The 24,555-nt window shown below is 34.0% G+C and overlaps 1 protein-coding gene across 1 annotated transcript in view; it reads left to right on the forward strand.

Moving 5' to 3' along the window:
• The window catches only part of LOC131028669 (potassium transporter 26), a 43,835-nt gene extending 25,656 nt beyond the window's left edge, over nucleotides 1-18,179 (forward strand). The window contains exons 3-10 of the mRNA XM_059219409.1: nucleotides 13,168-13,306; nucleotides 13,389-13,611; nucleotides 13,842-14,093; nucleotides 14,231-14,281; nucleotides 16,076-16,336; nucleotides 16,453-16,505; nucleotides 16,617-16,986; nucleotides 17,177-18,179. Of these exons, the coding sequence (XP_059075392.1) occupies nucleotides 13,168-13,306; nucleotides 13,389-13,611; nucleotides 13,842-14,093; nucleotides 14,231-14,281; nucleotides 16,076-16,336; nucleotides 16,453-16,505; nucleotides 16,617-16,986; nucleotides 17,177-18,021 (2,194 nt within the window). The 3' untranslated portion in view covers nucleotides 18,022-18,179. The remainder of the gene's footprint in view (nucleotides 1-13,167; nucleotides 13,307-13,388; nucleotides 13,612-13,841; nucleotides 14,094-14,230; nucleotides 14,282-16,075; nucleotides 16,337-16,452; nucleotides 16,506-16,616; nucleotides 16,987-17,176) is intronic.
• The last annotated feature ends 6,376 nt before the right edge of the window (nucleotides 18,180-24,555 follow it).

Raw genomic sequence — 24,555 nt, forward strand, 5'->3', positions numbered from 1 at the left:
AAGCCCTAGTGGAGAAAGAAACTGAAAAGAACCTAAAGTGCCTAAGATCTGACCGGGGTGGAGAATTCACATTAGCTAAATTTGTGAAATACTGTGAAGAGAATGGAATCAAGAGACAATTGTCTGCACCAAGGACACCACAACATAATGGAATTGAAAAAAGGAGGAACCAAACCATAGTTGAAGCTACTAGAACAATGTTGATACAAGGAGATGTACCTAAAATGTTTTGGAGAGAAGCAGTCAGCACTGCAGTATACATAATGAACCGGGTATTGGTCAAGAAAGGTAGTGACAAACTCCTTATGAATTATGGTATGGTAGTACTCCTAATGTTAGTTATTTCAAAGTCTTTGACAATAATTGTTACACAAAGAGAGATGAGTATACCAGAAAGTTTGATCTTAAGAGCGATGAAGGAACTTTCCTTGGTTATTCAACTAAGATCAAAGCATTCAAGTGCTTTAACAAAAGAACCAAGAAGATTGTGGAAAGTGTTAATGTAAAAGTTGATGATTATTATAACAAATCCGATGATACCAACAAGTTTGATGCAGTAGAGGAACAAAAGATATTGATCATTGAACCGAAAGTTCAAAATGATGCTGAGCAGAATAGTGTGGAGTATACTGCTCAACCAGAAAATGAAGATGAAGAACAAGAACAAGAAGAAACTTTTATATCAGAATCTGTTATACCTAGATATGTAAAGTTGAATCACTTAGCAGATTAGATAATTGGAGACAAGAATGCTAGAGTTCAAACAAGAAGAAAGATCAGAGAAAGTGCTTGTCTGATTTTCACAGTCGAACCAAAGACAATGAGGGAATCTCTTAAGGATGATGATTGAGAATGAAGAGCTTGATCAAATAGAGAAGAACAACACTTGGTCACTTATCCCCAGACCAACTGATAAAAATGTGATTGGTACTAAGTGGGTGTTTAGAAACAAATTAAATGAAGATGGTGAAGTGACTAGGAACAAGGCTAGAAAAGTTTGAAAAGGATATGCACAAGAAGAAGGTGAGGATTATGGAGAAACCTTTGCACCAGTTGTTAGACTTGAAGGAGTAAGAATGCTACTTTCATTTGCAACATTCAAAGGATTCAAGGTATACCAAATGGATGTCAAGTTTGCATTTTTGAATGGAATTCTAGAAGAAGAGGTTTACATTGAACAACCAGATGGGTTTGCATTGATTGAAGACAAGGACATGGTGTGCAAACTGCATAAAGCTTTATATGTATTAAAGCAAGCTCCAAGAGCATGGTATGAGAGAATCCATTCACACCCGATAAAGATTGGATTTCAAAGAACCAATGAGGACAATATTTACTTGAAGACAAAAGGATACAAGTTATTGATTGCACAAGTATTTGTAGATGATATCATATTTGGAGGAGATAATGACATGAGTTTAACTTTTACAGAAGAAATGAAAAAAGGAATTTGAAATGTCTTTGATAGGAGAAATCAAAGTTTTCATTGGTTTGCAGGTCCAACATATGAAAGGAGGAATATTTATCAGTCAGTCCAAGTATGTGAAGGAGGTATTGAAAACATTTGGAATGGAAGACTGTAAACTAGTTGGAACCCCTATGATTATTGGTTGCAGATTATCCAAAGAAGATGATTCAGATAGAGTGAATAAAACCGAGTATAGATCCATGATTGGGAAACTACACTATGTTGTTCATAGCATACCAGATATTGCTCATGGAGTTGGTATAGTGGCTAGATTTCAGAATAGTCCTAAAGAGACTCATATGATTGCAGTGAAGAGAATTTTTAGGTATCTTAAAGGAACTATTGATTATGGATTATGGTATCCATACAATGGAAACTTCTCTTTGAAGGTGTTCACAAATGTTGATTGGGCAACTAATATAGATGACCACAAGAGCACAACCGGTGGAGCATTCTTTCTAGGAGGAAGACTAGTATCCTGGAATAATAAGAAACAAATTTGCATTTCTCAGTCTACAACATAAGAAAAATATGTGGTTGTATCTATGAACTGTACTCAAGCAATATGGATGAGACATGTATTAGAAGGATTCAAGGAGAATATGACAAAACCGATGATCATTTATTGTGATAATACAAGTGCAATAAGTATTTCAAAGAACCTGGTATTGCATGCTAGAACAAAGAACATTGAATTAAAGTATCATTTTCTGAGAGAGAGAGAGAGTGCAAAAAAATAAAGTTAGGATGGAGCATGTGTCAAGTAAGGAGTAGTTGGCTGATATTTTCACTAAGCCATTGCCTAAAGAAACCTTTGAATATCTCAGAGGCAAGCTAGGGGTTATACCCCTACCGAAGGTCAACTAAGATGTTGTTGCAACATCAATCTAGTAGACTAATTGAAGATCTTTCACTGTGGATTGATGAGAAGTGGGCTACTCCTCAGGGTGAGAAACATAGATGAAGAAAACAAGAGCAACAAAGATGAAGAGATCAAGAGCAGCAAAGATGAAGAAAATAGTAGCAGCAGAAGATGAATTTGACACTTTGCACCTTTGGCATTGTTGTCAAAGGGGGAGAAGAACAATGATAGGGAGAGAAGAACAATGATATGGGGAGAAGTAAATTAAATAAGGAGAAGAACAAGTACAAGAGTCATAACTGGAATTCTAACAGTTATGTATGGTGAGCGTCCAATTTTGCGTGATGAGATTTTGGTGAGCTATTGGTATTGCTATTTTGGTGTTGCCATCAATGCCAAAGGGGGAGATTGTTTCCATAACATAACTGATGAAGACAATGATGAGGATAGTATTGGCATATGGAGATGATGATGAGATGAGAAGATGACCGGTAAAGTTATTGTTGGCATAACTTGCAAAGTTGATAGAGATTGTTGACTAGATGTTTGATGACTTTATTTGTGTTGTCATTGATGGAAACTATGTTTGTTGAGTCATCTAAGTCATCTAGGCCCACCAGTATAGCCTAATCGGTAGAGGAATGTGTTAGACAACAAAACTGCTAAGTTGCAACAAGGTAAATAGGAACATTGTGATGATCAAGACATCGATACAAATGATCGGTGAAGAGTTAGATGTTGCGGTTTGGAAGATATGTTTATGACATTAGCATGAGTCTATGATTGTAACCACATAAAAAGTTTCAGTGTATTGAGTGAGTTATGATTGACTACCATAAACTCTATGAAGAAGAATGTATACCAGTAACAGATCTTAACCGGTAATGTTTTATGGTTTTGCAGTGAATCTTATCATGTTCATAACTTAGTGATGACATGTCAAAAACCGTGTGTAATAATAAGATTGTGTTTAAGCGTGTACAAGGATAAGATTTATTGGGAAATAGAAAATTTCTTAGTAGAGTGTGACAAGGGTTTGATTGCTTATCAAATCAATGTGCGGTGATGAGCGGTGATCATTCAACGGTGGAAATTGTCTTGAAATTTGTTGTGATGATCTGTGATGAGCTATGGTTATTGGTTTATGAGAACTACCAATGCATTTGATACCTTTGGATTGAGTGTTTATTCTTCGGATATCCGTTGAGGTAGGACTTATCATTTGTTTTGTTAGGTTGTGTGGATTCCTATTTGAATGGCCTCCTATGTGCAGTGGAAATGACATGTTGGAGGGTGAGAGAATTCATGTATGAGATGGTGGTCACTTTGGATCTTGTTGCAAGTATCTCAATAGAGCACATGGATGATTTTGATGCCTTGATGGTATGTGGGTAGAGGGATTGTTCCCTTGATCATGTTTGTGGTTACTTATTGCCTCTTGTGAAATGTAAACAAGAAGTGGGAGAATGTTGGGAAAATAGGTGTTGTACACCTTGCATAATAATGTTTATAATTATATAACATTTTATTTATTACACGTGAGTTGCATATGGACATGTAAAGTGTGAAGATTCCATTGGAATATTCTTGGAGCCACTTGATGAGTTGTATTGTAACATTGGGATGCAATATATTGCATTTATTTAATATTGGAGAAAGTAATTAAATAGAGTGCCCAATATTAGATGTGGGGTCAATGGGTAGTTAGCCCATGGTATTAGTAAATAGTTTTGTGGCACATGGTTTTGATGTAATACCACTTTGTGGTTTTGTGGGAGCTTGTGTTTATATAAGCAACCACAAGGGTAGTTGTTGGGTAAGTCAGGTTTAGCATTTGTGGAGGTTGCAAAGAATGGGATGGGATGTGTGGTTGTAAATGGTTGTTCACATGGACTTCTTGTTGATGGTTGGAGTTTCCAAATATTTCATGGTATATTTGTAATGGTGCACTATTGATAATCCATGAATGATAGATTCTTTTGAGGCTAGGTTTTTCCCTCATGAGGATTTTCCTAGGGTATATCTTGTGTCATCTTTGATGGGTAAGCTATCTATTCTTTGCATACGCATTCTAAGTATTTATTTTGATGATTTCTCAATTGGATCATGTGGAAATTTTCATATGTATGGCTACACATTTCATTTCAAAACCCAAATAGTGAAAAATTATGCTAAGAGTCAACTCACAATATATGAACTAGATTAAAATAATATTTTAGGCTCACTGCTAAGGAAGATCACTAATCCTTGAAGGACTTGTAGGCTAAGGTGCACTACCCCAGGGAAAGATACAAGGGACTTGTAGGTTGAGACACACTCCCTTGGGGCAAGATACAAAGAACATGCTAGAAAGACTCACTATCTTTGAGCAAGGTACATGGACATATGAGACAAGATGAATGGGCCTCCTGCAATACTATCTCCAACAATCTCCAAGTACTAAGCTATCCTTGAATCTCTTTCCCAAGCAACCAACTTAAAAAAAATCACAACACATTTCCTCTACTTCAACTTCACATCGATAATTCTGCAAAATGATATGATCATGTAGGAACAACATGCAAATCGATCCACACACTCATCCACACTCTCAACATTGATTTGGTCTTCTATATATATTATCCTCTCCATCATAAACCTCAATTACGCTGGCTAGAACAAGGGACAAGCATAAGTCCTATCAAGCCAGCAACCAAACATAATTATGGTGAAAACGGTCCAATCTAAGAGATAGAGAGAACATAAAAGCACCATATCACATCTTTCTGATCTACCTCAAACAATTTACATACTAGGACACATCCTCCAAAGTCGGCAATAAGGTAACGTGCAATAGCACAAACCTAGTTTTCCCAAAAATATATCTTCCTAATGAATTAGCTGAATGCAAATCCCCACATGCCAAGGTAGGAACCAAATGCAAAATAAAACAACCTTCAACACAAGTGGAGATGCCCAAGGATATGCTGCAAGCAAGAGAACAAATCATGTCATCCAAACTAGAGAAATTACCTTGAAATATAAATACTTGAGCCAATGTAGCAACAAACATATCTTCTGGCATCATGCAAAGCATGCATTGATGTTCCTTGAACATCCAACAAAATCCCCAAATACTTCTTTCCCATTGTCTCATAAAAAAATACTAGAACAACACAACTGATACAAAACACTTCATTCTAGAAGGCCAAGATAAACCAATCATGAACAAAACATCATTATCAACTCTAGTAGACTACACAAGCACATGTAACTTGAATTGAGACACAACACAGACAATATAAACATGTCCTTTAAGATGCAACACCTAAAACATAAATGCGAAGAAATGTAAATCATTTTCTAGACCAATTCTAATAGATTACCAACAAACTATAATTACCAACCACATTGGCTACAACACCAACGACCTGAAAAGATAATAGTGAAATGTCCACAAAGCATACACATTATATTCAAATATGCAAGACCATATCATCAAATGTGGAGGAATGTGGAGCATTCTTCCAAACTATCTTTAGCATACTTCTTGTAACAACTTTATCCATCAAACTTCGAAGGACCAAAATGTCTCCAAAACATCATGTTCTCACTCAAGAACAAACAAGAGATATCACCACCATTTTATAGCACACATAAGACCAACACAAATATTTCCATTCTTCTAATCCTAATATTAATGCTTCTCAATGATTCTAATCCTTATATTATTATTCCTTATCTCAGAGCATCCAATCCTCATCATGTCTCAATACACCATAGAATAGACAAATACCAAATTGAGTTTAGACATCAAACACTAAGGAGGTGAACATTCACAACACATAGCAACTGTGGTCATCATTGATCTTCAATGCATCATTATCATCATACATGTTGAGACATCAATGCCAAACTCATGGTGGACATCAATTAAGGACATAATTAACAACATCTCTACACAAATGCATATTTGACAAAACATTTATTAGTATCAAAATCATACAAGAACAAGTATATGCACCAATTATCTCCATAGTACAACTGACATAGCAACTTTCAATTATCATTATTAGCATTAGAACTGTCAAACATGACACCATAGCATGTTGGATATCAACACCAAGAGGGTAGACTTCAAACATAAAACAATTTTTATAACTCTCCTATGAGATCCTTCATTAATGTCAATGCAATGTGCAACAATCCTCTACACAAGAACATCAACCATTAATACATTCATCTGAACTCACCATATCAATACCTTGAATATCAGTCTGCACAATCCACTGATCACAACATACAATAATTATAGTATCATCAACAAATAAATAAAACCAATCAACTTATATAAATACATCCACATGTACTTCCAACATGTTCATAATGACAATATCTAATAATTCCAACAATCCCCATCATCATATCTTTGCACTCAACTACACCATGTGACATAAATGAACAGTTTCAATCATCAACCCATTGTAGTGACAACAATTAAAAATCAATGATAACATTTCTTGTAATCTCCCATACTTCTTATAGTCCATCATACAATATCATATGATCATTAGCAACATACAACTTCATCACCACTTCTTTAACAAGTGAAACAATCACTATCCAATACACAAACTACAGGTTGACACTAATGACAATACAACAACTGTCAACAATCAGAGACAACAAACAACATATATTGCCAAACATCAGGTTGACATCAATGACAACACATATTGCCAACCCTAGGGACACACCGATTGTAATATCCCTTCACCAGAAGCTTCTCGTATCAAGCAAGATGGACCTAGAAGAGATAGCATGTTGAACTTCTCTAAACCTTGTGAAGCCTACACAACACATCATGACATGATATATATGAGGCAAGGTGACCTTCATATAGGTTTGCACCCATCAAAATCAAAATTGTGCCTTCTTCAATCATTTGGAGCTGATCTACATGTTTCACTAGAAATAGGATTAGAGATGTAATGGAGTTCAACATAGATCTATCCTAGTGCTTGAAGCTAGTATATAAATGCCTCCAATGATATTTGGAAATTAACATTTGTATTTAGGGAGCTAGGAGCTAGGGAAGTAGGTTCTAGAAGAATTTTTTCTATTTTCTTTGTAATAAGCCCACGGTGGCCTTTGTGCCAACATGTGGGGCCAATGGGCTTAATGTATTGGAAATATGAGGTGCCTAGAAGCATGTATGAACTCTATTATGATCAAATATAAATTGCATGTTGTTTTTTGTGTTTAGTTTTGCTACAAGGCTAGATAGTTCATTCCAGACCCTCCATCCTTGATTGCATCAATAGTCGAGGTATCAAGGTTGAGTCCTATGGAGAATGATGGGCATGTAACGTCCCTATTGGATGGAAACCCAATATTATGGCTAAACCCCAATGAATGTTTTTTTGTTGTGTTGATGAGCATATACCTGAACTAGATGGTGGGATCAACAACCATGTGTCCATGAGGGGGATGGACTACATTCTCACTCTAGTGGGATGAAAATCCCACTTCTAATGTTTGTAAGCACCATTAAACATGAACTCAAGATTTTAGTATAGTAGTTTCCTTTCTTGCCCTAATATTAGATTTAGGGATTTTATCAACTATGAGTAAAAAGTCTAAGTAAATAAAAATAATTCAACACAAATCATAGCTATTGTTCGCTCAACTCTCATTAGATTAAATAAATCAATCAAATTATAATAACTTCCCACTACTTTTAGGAGTCAAAAGGAAATCTAAATAATCTAATCTCAAGTATGTAAACTATGACATAAATAATTTAAGGAGAACAAAATACGATGTTAATACTAGTTGCTGCCCAATAATGATCGATTGACATACATCTAGTGCAAAAGGTACATTTTTAATTTACAATTGATGTGCTAAGTTCACCTTTCTTGATATCATAAGATCAGTCACATCTGATATTACTATTAGGGTAATCTATAAGGACTACCCTAGGGATGTTATCCTAGTGAATGAGATAAAACCCTTGGGCCGCTTCCTAACAAGCCTCTAATCTTCCATAATTATAAGCAATTGTTAGACCAACCTCCAAATTCTTCCTATTGTAGCATGCATTGTGTTTAAAACTAGGTTCAAAATCCTTCACAAGGGTACGTGCTTAGTTTGGATAGAAAACACCATGACCGTTATAGTTGTGTTGGCAAACAAAATTTTCACTACAATTATTTATCCAAAATTGACCCTATTTTCCCAAATAGAGGTGACAACCATTCGAACAGCTAGAGAGAATGTTGTGAAACCATAATCTTTCTCTGTGTTTGAGAGGGGAAACTCCCTCTAGGATGGGTTTTTTTGGGGTTTTGTGTACTTTTAATCCAAATCTACAAAAAGGAGAAAGAACAAAACTAAATGAAGATGAACAAAAGAAACCCAAATGGTAGACATATGAGTAGCAATTGAGATTCCACTATAAATGAAGACAAGTCACCAAAGGGTTCTACGAAAAAACATATTTTAGGTGTACAATGATGGTGAAAGAAGGATAACAAACCTTGGCATATGAGGAGATAGGTTATACTAGCACATCCATATCAAGGTACCAAGAGTTGAATGTGTTTCATCACATCAATCACACAAATTATTAATGTTTTGCACATACACATAAAAATATTACCAACTTAACATACTATAAACTAACAATGATAACACGTGAATACTTTTAAAACACACTAACTAAACTGCATTCTTCACTATCTTTCAAAATTGTACAATTCCAAAATTCTTATTGTACACAATGTTAACATAAAGTTCTTCAAGATATCTCTCAAAATTTCTCTAGAGTTTCCCCTCTATAAGAGTCTGCTTTACAAATAAAATAGCCTTGTATTTATAGGTTGTTCCTGATAACTAACCCCTACCCGCTTCATAACCACTTCCTAACTACCCAAGTAACTACCTAAGTAACCACCTCTTACAAACTTTGGAAATAAAAAAAAACTTTCTTTTCAGTTAGGATTCATCTAATTTTCTTGAAAACCAAGTCCATTTCCTAACTTTAGTTACAATAAGTGACACACGTCACTTTTCCAAAGATGACTTAGAAACTTATAACTTTTGAGTTACAAACTTTATCAAGGCATTTGTCTCTGTTAGCTCCATTCACCATCAAGATAGTTGAAACCATAAAACTTATATCCTTCTTTAAATTGAACATATCATCTTGAAATTGTCCATAAAGATGAAAATGGCCAAGTTTACAATATGCTCATAAATAATTGATAAATCAACCATTGACATAAAGAATATCCATTAATAATATTAAACACTGCATCCATTTTCCAACCTTCCAAAAGTCTTAACCAAGCCTCAAAATAATCTCATATCACCATATTTTACCTTGATCTTAAACATTCATATGGATCTGTCACATATAGAGTTTAATGTTTTTCCCTATTGGATGAGGAAAACTCTCCCCATATATTTGGGAGAACCTTGATTTATACACAAAGTGTCCTATCTATTTGAATCTGTCAAAATCACTAAACTTCTCCCTGACATATCACTCATCCAATAGTGAGTTCACAACTTACATCGACATTTGGAGTGTGGTTGAAACTTATAGAAAATAGCCAATTAAATCTTTTATTAACACATTGAAGGTGGTCTGTAACCCATGTGAATGTAAAACAAGAGCCTTTTAACCGAAAGTAGCTTTCATAACCATGAAACTTAAAAGATTTAAAAATTTGGCACAAGTCTAAAGTCTATGATGGAGAATTAATTCAAGATCATCATTTGATTTCTCCAATTTGGATAAGAGAACTTAAACTTGACAGGTGCCAAAATCATTTCTGGAAACCTTATAGAATTTGCTCAATAAACCCACTAAGACAAAAATGGAGATTAATGCATAACGTTTTTGGGAACACCATGAAACATTTCAGATTGTCAACAATCAAAACCAATAAATCTAGTTTCCTATAGGTCAAATAAAACCCTTGATTTAATCATTTTCACAATTAGATTGATGAGAAGTGAAAGCTCTAATATCTTCCAAATCAAGAGGTGGGTTGACATAGAAACTAGTTACATTGGATGTAATAGCATCAAGAGTATCCTCATAAACTAGATTCACACAATGGTTCTTAGTTTTTGAGAATTAATCACTCCCACAATTTTCACTTGTGTACAAGTTCACTCCTAGAATGAAGCATAATAAATCTTTCATTTGGCACGAACATGGAGCTTTGATATCATCAACCTACTAAAATTATTTTTATTTCAAGATGCTTAACTTATGATATTTCTCACAAATGATGACCTAGAAGCATTTGAAACACATATGCGTAATTGGCTTAGTAACGAGTTTGATGCAAATTTTAAAAATTGTGCTAGCCTAAAACGAAGGTAACAATGTGTTAATAGCCTCCCAAAATGATTGACTGAGCAGCCTAGTGGCTTGACAATGCTACGTGGATCTTCTTCAATCCTCCCAAGCATGGCTATCAACCTCAAAATGAACCCTGCACTAGGCTATTTTGGATTTCCATGTGTTAGGAGAATACATGGAATTATACAAAATCAAATCATTCCAAAGAGGAATAATTATTTTTTATTGTTAGAAAAATAAGGAAATTAAGCATTTAGGATTGATGAATAAATATTTAAGATTTTGCAAGGATTGTCAAATTATCCTTTTAAATCTTTAATTTTAAAGCTTTAATGTAGGGGTTGAGTCTTGGGATGGAACTTAAACTTGGAACTGAAGGTTGCAAATCCACATTAAAATTTGATCCCCATGTGATTAGGAAATTTATGCCTAGGTCAAATGGTGTAAGAAACAAGTCAAATTAGAATGTGGGACTCATAACCAAAAGCTCCAAGTTCACGTTGAAGTCTTGGTTCGACAAGCTAATTTAGTTTAATGTTTGGTGTAGGGGGTTTTGAAGATTGGAGTGGATCAAGGACTTGAAACCAAGTTCCAAGTTGACAATGGGGTTTGAAGTCCACAATATCATAAGAATTTTGTTTGGCATGGTAGGTAGAAGTGGTTAGGAAAGATAAGGGACTGTGGATCCTAGTTTGAAACCCACGCATATAAGACATCATGTTAATGCATTGCAGGTCACGGGCTTCAAAAGGGACATAGAACTTGAGACTATGTCCCAAGTTTTGTCGGCACTCAAAGTATACTTCAAAGAGGATTTAGGAAATCTAAGTCTATCAATGTAGTATTAGATATACCGAATCATCCCTCCAATTGCTCATTGGTGTAGAAGATCAAGGAAAAAAATGTGACCCATGATGTTGTGCAAAATGCATTGGCATTCCTTTTCTATCTATAATGCACTTTGGGCAGGTGATATCTAGTCATTGTGGACGTGTCATTCTCTCACTATTATTTGTGATGTATGTTGGACTTAGTCACTATGTGTATGTGATGTATATTGAAGCTAGTCACTATATATATGTGCCTTGTGTTGAATCTATTCATCTTGTATATATATGATTATATGAGCCAGTCACCTTGTGTTATGTGATGTATGCTTAAGTCAATCACTATCGGATTTGAGATTATAGAATAATTGGCCCCTATGTATTTGTGTATATTTGTACACCACTGATTATTATTATTTGGTATAGAACTAACGTGTGGTGGAAAATAGTTAGCATTATATTATAATTGAACTAAATTCTAGATAATGCTTAGTTCAGAGTCAAACTTTTAAAAGAGATTACAAATCTCATACTAGAGGAGAAAATGAATGCCCTCTAACATTGTAGTGTGAACTCTGAAGCCTTTGATTTCCCACAAGGCTATATGTGGGTACGACCATTAAAAATAAACCTTCGAGGCTTATCTCTAGGTCTAGGATGACCCTAACATTAGGAGCTTACCACCTTCAAATGTAAACATAAGTGGCGGTGTACATTTGCTGCCACCATGATGAGTAAAAAAATTATGAAGTCAACACTTCTAAACTAGAACAGAGATGCTTGGTTGATTAAGTTGGTACTTATTGTGAATAAATAAAAGTAGCAAATGAAGAGCAATTATTACATTATTGGTAAATGGTACACACATTAATCTATAAACATTGTCAAAATATGTCATCATGTTTTTATATTTTAATGAATATCTTTTACCACTTTCAAGAAACTAACTCCTATTTGACATCCCTCATGAATTGGAAATTGCCAAAAAAATGTCATTGTATTCAAGATTGCAACTCAGCATCGAAGACTCCACAATGAAACATATTAGTATCATTTATATTATTTCACAACAAAATAAAGAAACAAAATCAACCAAAAAAAAATCATAAAACATAAATACCTAAGACTTAATGTTTCCTTTCTCATTGTTATTTGTACCAAACAAAGGAACTAATAGGACGAGTCATTTTATAAAATTATTACTTGCTTTTCACTGACTCAACTGACAACTTTAAATAAATTATCTTCTTACAATTATTGAGCAGAAAAAATTAATGGTCAAAACAAAAAACTGAAAATTTGATTAAAAAATTATGAAAAAACTTGGCGTTTTATATTTCAGCAATATATTTCTTATCAAATACGTGCACAATACTTTATATGAGAAAACAGTTTCAAAGTCTTTGAGAGCTGAAATAGTTAATAGAGTTAGGTGGCTTATAAATAGCCTTCAATTGAGTCTAAGCAATATCAATGGCTTCATACATTCTTTAAGCTGTATCAGTAGGATATGCTGATACCTGTTTCATCTCCTTGTGACTTGCAAGAGAGTTAACCTGTCCAATTGGGCATTGCCTCCTTGGTAGAGATAGATCCATATCAGTCATCAGTCAGATAAAGTGCTTGCTTTGATTGATAGTATGGATCACAGTACAGAAAATGTTCCTGTATTGGAATCAATAATGGTGCAAGATGATAGCCTTGACAACTCACCTGATCAGCCACAGGAACTAAATGGTCTGACCTCAAAAATTTCAGAAGCATATGTATTACCCCCTTTGAAGCCTAAGGTAAGTAGTTGCCTGTGTCAATCAAACTAATACTATGTGATCATGTTCTCTTTTGAGGTTATTAATGGAAAATTGTTTACAGAAATCTGGGAAATTGGAAACACTGTTGCTAGCTTATCAGACTCTTGGAGTTGTTTATGGAGATCTTGGGACATCCCCTCTTTACACATACTCTTCTATTGCTATTGACAATCCTGAAGAGAGAGATTTGTTGGGAATTCTTAGCATGATATTCTGGACATTGACAATGATTGCTCTTCTCAAGTATGTCTTCATTGTCATTAGAGCAGATGATCATGGGGAAGGTAAGCAGCTTTTTCTTGATAAGTATTAAATAGTTTTAGTATCCCTTATCTGTCTGATAGTCTTTATATTAGAGGTATTTCTTGCAAGATAGAGATATGTTTAAGATTTATATCAATAAGCCTTCCTACTATGATACTCATTCAGGGTTTATTTATTCATTACTGTATTTCATCTGATGATCTTAATTAGGTGTCAACTTACCTCAGCTCCATAATTCTATTGCTTTCAGGAGGCACATTTGCACTTTATTCATTGTTATCTCGGCATATTAATGTTGGGCAAAAGGCTGGCAACCAATTCAATCGTCTTCTGTCAGACTCCAAATTGAAGTACTTCAGTCAAAAGCATGGGAACAATTTCAACTCCAAAACAAAGCAATTTCTTGAGACAAGTGCTGTATTTCAGAGAACTCTTCTCATATTTGTTATGATAGGTACCTGTATGGTAATTGGAGATGGATCTTTGACTCCTGCTATTTCAGGTATATAATCATTACATATCATCTCTGAAAAGAGTTTATTTTATTTTCTTTCTTTCATCTGCTTTAACTGTTCGAAATTTACTCATCCAATACATCTTGATTTTGTTTTGAAAGCTCTTGTTTTTCTCAATGTGCAGTGTTGTCCGCTATTCAAGGAATTCAGTCAAAAAGCTCTAAGCTTGACCAGAGTATGATCCATATCCGTTATTCTTTGTTTAAATTCCATGACTTAGTTAAGATAAATAAGATTGCATAGTTAAGATAAATAAGATTGTGTAGTGTGCATTGCTTCTCGATATCCTCCTTCACAGTATTTGAAATTGAAATATAAACAATAACCCTTGAGATATAAGTGAGATTAATGAGACAGTCCAAAAAACAATCAAACTTGGGTCAATCTTATCTCAAGACTTTTATTTTATAAATTAAATCAAACTTGGGGTCAATCTTATCTCAAGACTTTTATTATATTAATTAAAAGAAGGATAAAAATTTATTCAATCAAAGAAAGAGATACAAAGCAAGAAGGGCCACACATCCAACAGAGAAAATTACACAACTTTGTCAATATCCATTAAGCTATCCAACAAATAAGACATATCTAGGGATAGTTGCCCCTTATCCATAATATTCTAGTCCTGCCCATGATTAGAAGCTGATTTGACCAAACAATCAACAACTCCATTCCACTTCCTAGGAATGTGACAAAAAGTAACAGATTCCAAAGAGTTGCGTAACCAAAGAATCTGCCTAATCACCATAGCTAAATGCCAGCTCACCTCGACTAACCAACACTCATTCAACAAAGACACCACCACCTGAGAATTTGATTCACAAACAATCCGATTCTAGCCAAGAATACAACTATACTCCACCGCATGCAAAATGGCAAATGCCTCCATGAGATTATTGGTGTGGACACCCTTATAAATTGAGAAAATAAACTGGATCCAACCCCACCAATATTGGCATGGCCAGGGTTCCCCGAGAGGAACCATCAGTTTTAAGTTTCAGGACTCCCTGAGGAGGAGGGGACTGACGGCCCTCCCTATTAATTCTTCGCAAAGGATGGCGGCATCTATTTCTCATTATCTGCCAAACATACTGCCCCCCAAAAGAAGAAACACCACCTTGAGGAGGAAAATTGAACCGATTACAGATATCAACATGCCTAGGATCCATACCCCCACCAAGGTCACACTTTGCCAAGATAGTCTCCTGAAGGGAGTGAAAAATTCTCCACCACAAATGATGAGAAACCATTCTTACATCTTGAAAAATCCTACGATTCCTTTGAAAAGCAGACTTAAAAGACTTCTATTTTATAATTGGAAAAATATTGTTTACAATTTTTTTATGGAAACTTTTTTATCCACAAAATTGTTTTAGCTTTTTGATGTGGGAGCACGAGCCTTAGGCTGAACCTCTACGGCTAAGAGCTAAGGATTGAGGGGTATACATTCTGCCAAATTTGTATGGACATGATCCCGACCTCATCTCTTTTTGATGTCGGAACCTTGCACTCAGCAAAACTTGATCTCTAGTGAGCTCGTTAAGAACCTTTCAACTTCACCAATACAAACCCATTGACTGTTTACTTATTTTGAATAAACAAACTCCACAACCTTTCTAAATTAGGGGGCCTCATGCTTTTATGACTCTCTTTAAGTTGAATTATACGTGAGAGATTTAAGTTTATTTAATCCTCAGATTTACCTTGATTAATCATTTGATTGTGAGATTAAATTTCTTATCTTCAACTTACCTCGAGATGCTGCTGTTTTTAGTTGTGACCATATCTGCTTTGTGAAAATCATGGGTTAATCGGGTTAATCTCATGTTAAATGACGTTTTATTTATTTTTAGATACGTTCCCTGAAAAACTTCTCTTTTACATCTTTTGATATACTAGATCTTGCATGGCTATATATTCTCCCATTCCTAAGTTAATGTAAATTTTCTCACGCATTAATAATATGCAGGCGCCGTTGTAGGAATATCAGCTGCAATTCTGCTGCTACTATTCGCCCTTCAAAGATTTGGTACTGGTAAAGTGAGTTTTCTGTTCTCCCCTGTAATGATTCTCTGGTTCGTCAGCAATACCCTTATTGGAATATACAATATTGCAAAATATTACCCAGCAGCATTCAAGGGCCTCAACCCTTATTACATAATCTATTTTTTCAATAAACAACAAAAAGATGGATGGGTTCTGCTGGGAGGTGTTGTATTGTGTATAACAGGTTTGTACTCTCTTAAATTGTTTCTATCCTCTTCCTGTAACCAAATATTTCCTGAAAGCAAGGGCCCCAAGAGAACCTAAACCCTAAAAACTGTGTCTTGTATTTTTTGAAACTAGGTGCTGAAGCTATGTTTGCTGATCTGGGCCACTTCAATAAGAGATCGATCCAGGTTTTCTAATAGTTTCAAGAGAAATATCTATTCAAGATTATATATATTATATACCTGATTTGATTAGTTTACATTGCACTCTTCTGAAATTTTTGGGATTTTGAATTGTAGCTTGCTTTCTCCATGTTGGTATACCCTGCTCTAATTATCACATACACCGGACAAGCAGCTTATTTGATAAAAAATAAAGGAGACATGCCGACTGCATTTTATAGCTCAATTCCAACTCCAGTGTTCTGGCCTATGTTTGTTATTGCAATTCTATCAGCCATTGTTGCCAGTCAAGCATTGATTTCAGCAAGCTTCTCAATTATAAGACAATCCATGGCTCTTGGATGCTTCCCTCGGGTAAAGATGGTACACACCTCAAAAAATCAGGAAGGACGAATATACTCCCCAGAAGTCAACTATGTGCTTATGGTTATATGTCTTGCCATCGTTGTAGGATTTAAAGGTGGCCCAGAAATTGGGAATGCCTACGGTAAGGATTAATTCTCAGATCCAGCTTTATTTCTATTGAATTTCAAATTTTCAGGGACCCGGAATTTATTATTTCTCTGGGACCCAGGGCTCTGTTATATTTCTTTATCAGTGCAGCATTAAACAAGGTCGTTGTGATTTTTATATCTTTTAGTACTTTGTCATAGAATGTTTTTGATTTTGGGTTGCAGGAGTTGCTGTCATTGGTGTCATGTTCATTACAACATGCCTAGTGAGCTTGGTGATGCTAGTTATTTGGAACATGCATTTTTTACTTGTATTGCCATTCCTTATTGTATATGGTCTCATAGAAGGAGTCTATCTCTCAGCTGTGCTGAACAAGGTGCCACAGGGAGGTTGGGTGCCCTTTTCAATTGCAGGAGTGTTTCTGATTATCATGTTCTCCTGGAACTATGGAAGGCAGATCAAGTACAAATATCTATCAGAGAGAAAAGTAAGCTCAGAGGACCTCCATGCACTGGTTGCTGGTGCAGGAACTCGTGTTCCAGGAGTGTGCTTCTTGTGCAGTGATCTTATTTATGGTTTACCACCTATTCTGAGGCATTATGTGAAGAATGTGGGTGCTCTTCATGAAATTTTCATCATTCTAACCATAAGATTTGTTCCAGTGACAACAGTGTTGTTAGATGAGAGATTTGTAGTGGGAAAACTTGGGCCAAAGGGTGTTTATAGATGCCTTGCTCAATATGGCTATAGTGATGAGACCCCAAACATGGAAGGCCAAGAATTTCTGAACCAGGTTATTGAATGCATAAAGAAGCACATTATGGATGATCAGGGCAGAAGTTCAGTTGCACAGGATGAAATACAACAGCTTGAGCTGGCAAAGAAGGAAGAGGCTGTGTATGTGTTGGGGAAGACCACCCTGAGGAGGACTACTAAGAAAAGGTTTATTTTGGCAAGATGGGTCATCGATATATATGGAATTCTGCAGGCCAATTGCAGGTCAACCGTTTCTACAATGAGAATACCACCTGAACAGTTTCTTCAAGTTGGAATGGTACAGGAACTTTAGGGTTTAGAAGAAAAACACCATAATAATAAAAAATCTGTACTTGTCCATAGGCACTTGGACTGTACTGGTGCCGTCTGCTTGAATTTGTTTGTTTTAGTTTGTGGCTTTATCTGTATATTTGGAGAATGTTTTGGCTCCTCATCTATTTTTAATGTACATTTTAGGGTGTGTTTCTATTCTACTCTTTTATTTGTGAATGAATTAGTATAATATATCTTTTGGTTGGTAATTCATGTCTTATGCAAACTTGTTGATGTATTCAATGAAAATAAAAATATTTGTGGTCATTTAAATATATTTTTGGCTGGTAGTTCATGTCTTATGCAGAACTGTTGATGTAATCAATAAAAATAAAAATATTTGTGTTCATTTAATTAATTTACTAGCTGACTTGTATTCTATCTAGATTGGTATTCCATGATGTGTAATTATTATCTTCAAGATTTAATAATAGAAAGTTTAGGATTTGTATTATTAAAATAATATAAATTAAAAAACAATGATTTTTGTAATTGTCTTTTTTTATCATTAAAATTGATTTCTTTAAGTTTTCAAAATTGATTTTGATGTGGTTTTAGAATTTATGGTGGAGGAGTTTCTATGCCACCTTGATGGCTCATTGAATTTCAATTTGATTTGATATTAATATAGATTTACTATAACATTTGGATAGTTTACTAGATTTTGGCTTCTCTTATTTGATTTTGATATAGTTTTAGATTGCAAAGTATGAGTAGTACATGTACTCACTTGATGGTTTTTGGAATTTGGGTTACGCGATTTAGATTTAATATGCATACATCCAATGCAAGGTAAATGCCACACAATTGATGTAAGTATGGATTGTGGTTTGCCACTTGTGTGACTTAAGCAATCGTCTCTACTTGCCCTAAATTATTCATAGTTGCAAGCAAGGATGGTAGGATAAGAAGAGACTACTACGGACTAGAGATGTCACAAGCAAGAATATTGTCACATCTTGATTTTTGTTTGCATAATTTATCATTAATAGTAAATGGAAAACTAGATGGACCATTGGACATATATTGTTTAATGCTATGGTGAATGTGTGTGCTTGAATGATGATTAGTTATGATTACATGGAATTCGATTAAATGACGATGAATTGCATTTCAACATGTATCGATTATGATTATGATTTATGGACTAATCTATTGTAGAGAATTTGAGTGCACATGAGTGCATGGTGTAGAATTGTAGGTGAGAACATGGTTGAGGTAGAGATGTCCCTAGTTGCTGACAATGGTTGACATGATGAAAATCCTACACACACTCACACATACTGTGCATTATGAATGGTTTTGTTATGCATTTGTATCATCATGGATACATAGTTTTAATTGTGCATTATGCTTTAAATGATGTTTATGGTTATGATGGTTTAAATGAACAGTTCACATATATGCAATTTTGGTTACTATATACGTTTATTTAAAAAATGACTTGTTAGGAAAAATAAAATCATCTCTTTTATATTAATATTATTGTCTTTACATGATTGCATGATTTAATTAATTTGGAAAGATTTAATAACTATTTGTCATTTCAAAATGCAATTATTTCTCATATATATATATATATATATATATATATATATAGGTATGTATACGTAAATGTATATATATGTATGCGTATATGTATATGTTACTACACACATACATATACATATACACATACATACACATATACATACACATACACAGACATGTGTATATATACATATATACACATGTACATACATACATACAGATATATGTGTGCGTGTGTTTGTGTATATGTATATGTGTGTATATATATCTATGTATGTATGTGTATGTATATGTATATGTATATGTATATACACATATGTATATATGTGTGTGTGTAGACACCTAAAAATGTCTCGTTAATTCTACAATAATTATTCGTCTATTTAATTAAGTAATTCTTTAATTATTTGATTAAACTAACTATTTCTTCTAATCATCGCCCTTCAACACTTCTAATTATTCTATTTCTATTTTCAAATCATTTTAATCAGTTAACAATATCTCAATTATTAATTAAATATCAATTATTTAATTAATTATGATATTTTTTTTAGTTAAATAATCTTTATTATTTAATTAATTCAATCTCCTAAGTTTAAATAATTTCATTTAAATCATTTAAATTAATTAAATTATCCTTCCAATTCCCCAAATTACAATTCCAATTAATTTCATTTCTCTCAAATTCATATTTCCCCAAATTTGAATTTCAGTTAATTTCATATTTCCAAATTCACATTTCCCCAAATCTGAAATTCAGTTAATTTCATGTGCATTTCAACATTTGAATGACCAAATTCAAATCCAAATTGAAAATGAAATGAAATTCAATTTCAAATTCCTACAACACATGCTAAATCAGAACTGATTGATCAAATCAGTTAACTCAGTTAACTCATCAATCATCTTTTTTTAACTCAAAATCACCTTTTTATGACTAATCCATCAATTCAGTCATCTCCCTAGTTTATTCCGTTCACTAATCAATCAAATGAGTTTACTAATCCATCTATTCAGTTCACTCTCCAATCAATCTAGTTGACTAAATCAAAAGAGTTAACAAGCTAATCAATCTTAGTTAACAAATCAATCAACTCTATTAACTGGTCAATCTAAATAAGTTGTCTCCCAATCAACACTTGAGTTCTATTTTTCACCCCCCTTGTGTTGAAAATCTATAAATTCAACATCATTTTTTCAATTCAAGCTAGAATCACAAAATCATAGTCTTCAAAATTGTTGTCCATCTTATGCAGGAAATCAAGTGCAATACCTGAGAGCCACCTACATCAACAACAATGGAGAAGAGAAATGGAAGTCTTGCTATTTGAATTGAGGGATTTTTAAATAGATCATTCTTTCAATTCAATTGATATTGCATTATTTTATTGTCATTTAGGAGTAATATTGATTAGATTAGAGTTGTGATTTGCTCTTTGATATCTGATTATGCAATTTACACTTATTTATTGCCTAAGTACAATATGTATATATGCACACACACACACACACACACACACACACACACACACACACACACACACACACACACACACACACATGTATGTATGTATGTATGTATGTACACACACACACACACATGTATATATATATATATGTGTGTGTGTGTGTGTGTGTTAGAGTAATATTTTATTAGCTAATAATTATTTATTTAATTATTAGTCTATTATACTCTATGCTTAAGCTAAACTTAGGAATCTTATAATTCTTTAGGGTTTTCTCTTTTAAGGTTTCAAGTATCCTTTTATAAGGATTCTCTCTTTGTATTTTAATAACAACTGTAATTATTGAATTGCATTCTTGTTGCACAATCAATATGACTCTTCTTTCTGGATCTTTGAATTTTGGCCTCTATAGCTTTTTTGCTTCTCTCCTTCTGTGATAGGTTTGCATGCAGGTGATCTTTGGGAGCTGTAGAGTTGATTTTTTCTCAACTCCAATATGGTATCAGAGCCTACACCTACTGCTACTTGTTATTGAATTTTTTAGAAGATTTTTGGACGAAGGTTTCAAGCTTTTTCAGAGTTTTTTTATTGGATCTAGGGTAGCTGTTTTGTTTCTAATAATTTTGGGCTCAAACAAACCTCACCGTTGAGCTTAGAACGCCCAAAAACCCCCCATTTCCATATGAAATTTGTCAATTTCGACAAATTTGGGTTTTGGACATTATTTTTGGTTTTGCCTTTTTTTTTTTGCATGAATTTTGAGATATTCGTTTGAAAAATCATTAAAAATTTTTTAGAGCAATTTGGGCCAAAAAAGGACCTCTTTGTTGGCTTACGAAGGGCATTTCCATGAATTTTGATATATAATTCAACTTATTTCAGTGACAAGGGCATTTGGGGCATAATTTTTTATTGGCACACTTTACGAGGCACAAAAATCCATACAGATGTACCTGCAATTGAATAGAAAATTTTCGTCAAACAAAAAAAAGAATAAATAAATAATTTTTTTTTCCCTTTTTATGCCCTAAAAGAGGGTTTTTTTTTTCTTTTGGCCATAACTTGGGAAAATGGAGTCATTTTTTGCAAAACTTTATATCGTCGGAAAGCTCTTTCCAAGCTCTATCCAAATCTGGAGGTTTGAACTTTTGATTTTGCTTTTTTGATGGTGTTTTTTTTTTTTTTTTTGTCAAAGTCAGAGGTTCCTTTTTGCACTGCGGGAGACATCACTTGAGCATCTGAACTCCATTTTTTGAAAACTTTATATTGTTCGAAAGTTTGTTCTGTGTACTTTCCAGTCATATGAGTGTTCTTTCTAGATTCTTCTTCAGGTATATTTTATTCAGTTTTTTTCTTTTCAGCACTCTGGTGAATATCCTGGATGTTTCAGGTCCTGGGATCTCTTTCTTTGAGTAAGATGTCGCATCTTTGGCTGTTATTTCTTATTTCCAGTCTTTTGTCTCTTCTGATCATTGTAGCATTTTATATTTGTAAACTCTTTGAGATGAAGTGCCACCATGCATTGTATACTTGGGATCTTGCACATTTTGTGCCTTATTGTATATGCACTACTTATAAAGTGCCATGGCGGGTTGATGTTTGCCTTTTTTTTCCATCTACCTTTGTAAGTGAGTGTTCCTTTCATGACATTAGCCTCATGATGTGTGTCAAGTGAGTGTTCCTTCCACAACACTATGTACTTTCTCTGCACCTTCGATGTTCCTGGTTCTTTGTCATGTAGCTCTTGTTGGCCGTTCTTTTCAGTGTACCTATCCCTCTCCCTTTTTAGCATTATGGGGAGGTTTGTCATGTTGGATCTAATACTTCCTTGGTTCGATTGATCAACTCTTCAGGCTTTGGTGTTTCATGCCATCTGTATCTTCGAGTTCAGTTGTTTGCCATCTGATTCGAGTAGTGTCATTTGAGGGCACTCATGCAGATTATGGTCTTCTCTACCTGGTCATGTTCTATTTCAGTGGAGGTTCTTCAGATCAGCAGTTACTCTTCGACAATGTTTGTAGCTATTTCATGTTTCAGTGGTGTTTTTCATTTCTCTTCTTTTTGTTCCTATCTTCTGGAACACTCTTGTTTGGAGGCTTCTTAGTCCTTCACTTGAGCTTTCATCTCTTCTTGGAGAGGAGTTTTGTTTCCACAGGGTTTTCTCCCTTTTCTCCACTTTACAGAGATTTTATTGTACTTGGGTACCTCATTGGGCCTAGTTGACGGGACCCATTATTGCTTTCCTACATTTTTTACATGTTTTTTTAGTCCTTAGTTGTTTTTAAGCTACTCCATAAGTTCATCTTAAGGGGGGGTGTTAGAGTAATCTTTTATTAGCTAATAATTATTTATTTAATTATTAGTCTATTATACTCTATGCTTAAACTAAACTTAGGAATCTTATAATTCTTTAGGGTTTTCTCTTTTAGGGTTTCGAGTATCCTTTTATAAGGATTCTCTCTTTGTATTTTAATAATAACTATAATTATTGAATTGCATTCTTGTTGCACAATCAATATGACTCCTCTTTTCTGGATCTCTGAATTCTGGCCTCCATAGCTTTTTTGCTTCTCTCCTTCTGTGACAGGTTTGCATGTAGGTGATCTTTGGGAGCTGTAGAGTTGATTTTTCCTCAACTCCAATAATATGTATATATAGATATAAATATATACATATATACATCTATATATATGTATATAGATATACATATATGTATGTATATACATACATATATGTATATATGTATTATATATATATATGTATGTATGTATGTATGTACACACACACACATACATACATATACATATGTGTGTGTGTGTGTGTGCGCGTGTGCGCGTGCATGTGCATGTGCATATGTTTATGTGTATGTATGTATACATACATGTGTGTGTGTGTGTGTGTGTGTGTGTGTGTGTGTGTGTGTGTGTGTGTGTGTGTGTGTGTGTGTGTGTGTGTGTATGTATATATGATGTATATATGTACATACATACATGTATATACATGTATATATATGTATATATATGTATATGTATATATGTATATATGATGTATATATGTACATACATACATGTATATACATGTATGTATGTATGTATGTATGTACATACATACATACATATAATCATTAATAATATATGCTTTGTTCTGAAGTTGAAACTATTCTAATGATTTTGACTAAAGTTCTTCAAATTGGAGTATGATTGAATACAATTAAACTGGTTGCTATTTTGGTCAACATTAACATACTAACATAACAATGAATAAAATACAATTGTGCCTCCTAAAATTAATAAAACTACGGAGTTGAAATATATTGAGACTTAATTGAGAACATTAAATAAAATACAGTAAGGAATAAACCATAAATGAGTATCATTGTAGAAAGGCTTATTGATTTAAATTTCTTGGAATGTCTTTCTTGCAAGAAATACCTTCAATACAAAGCTTATCAAACAAAGAAGGGATATTGGAACTATTTAAAACTTATGAAGAAAAATTTGCCTTATCTTCTCCATGAC

Source organism: Cryptomeria japonica, chromosome 4, assembly GCF_030272615.1.
Source record: "Cryptomeria japonica chromosome 4, Sugi_1.0, whole genome shotgun sequence".
In the NCBI taxonomy this organism is placed as follows: Eukaryota; Viridiplantae; Streptophyta; class Pinopsida; order Cupressales; family Cupressaceae; genus Cryptomeria; species Cryptomeria japonica.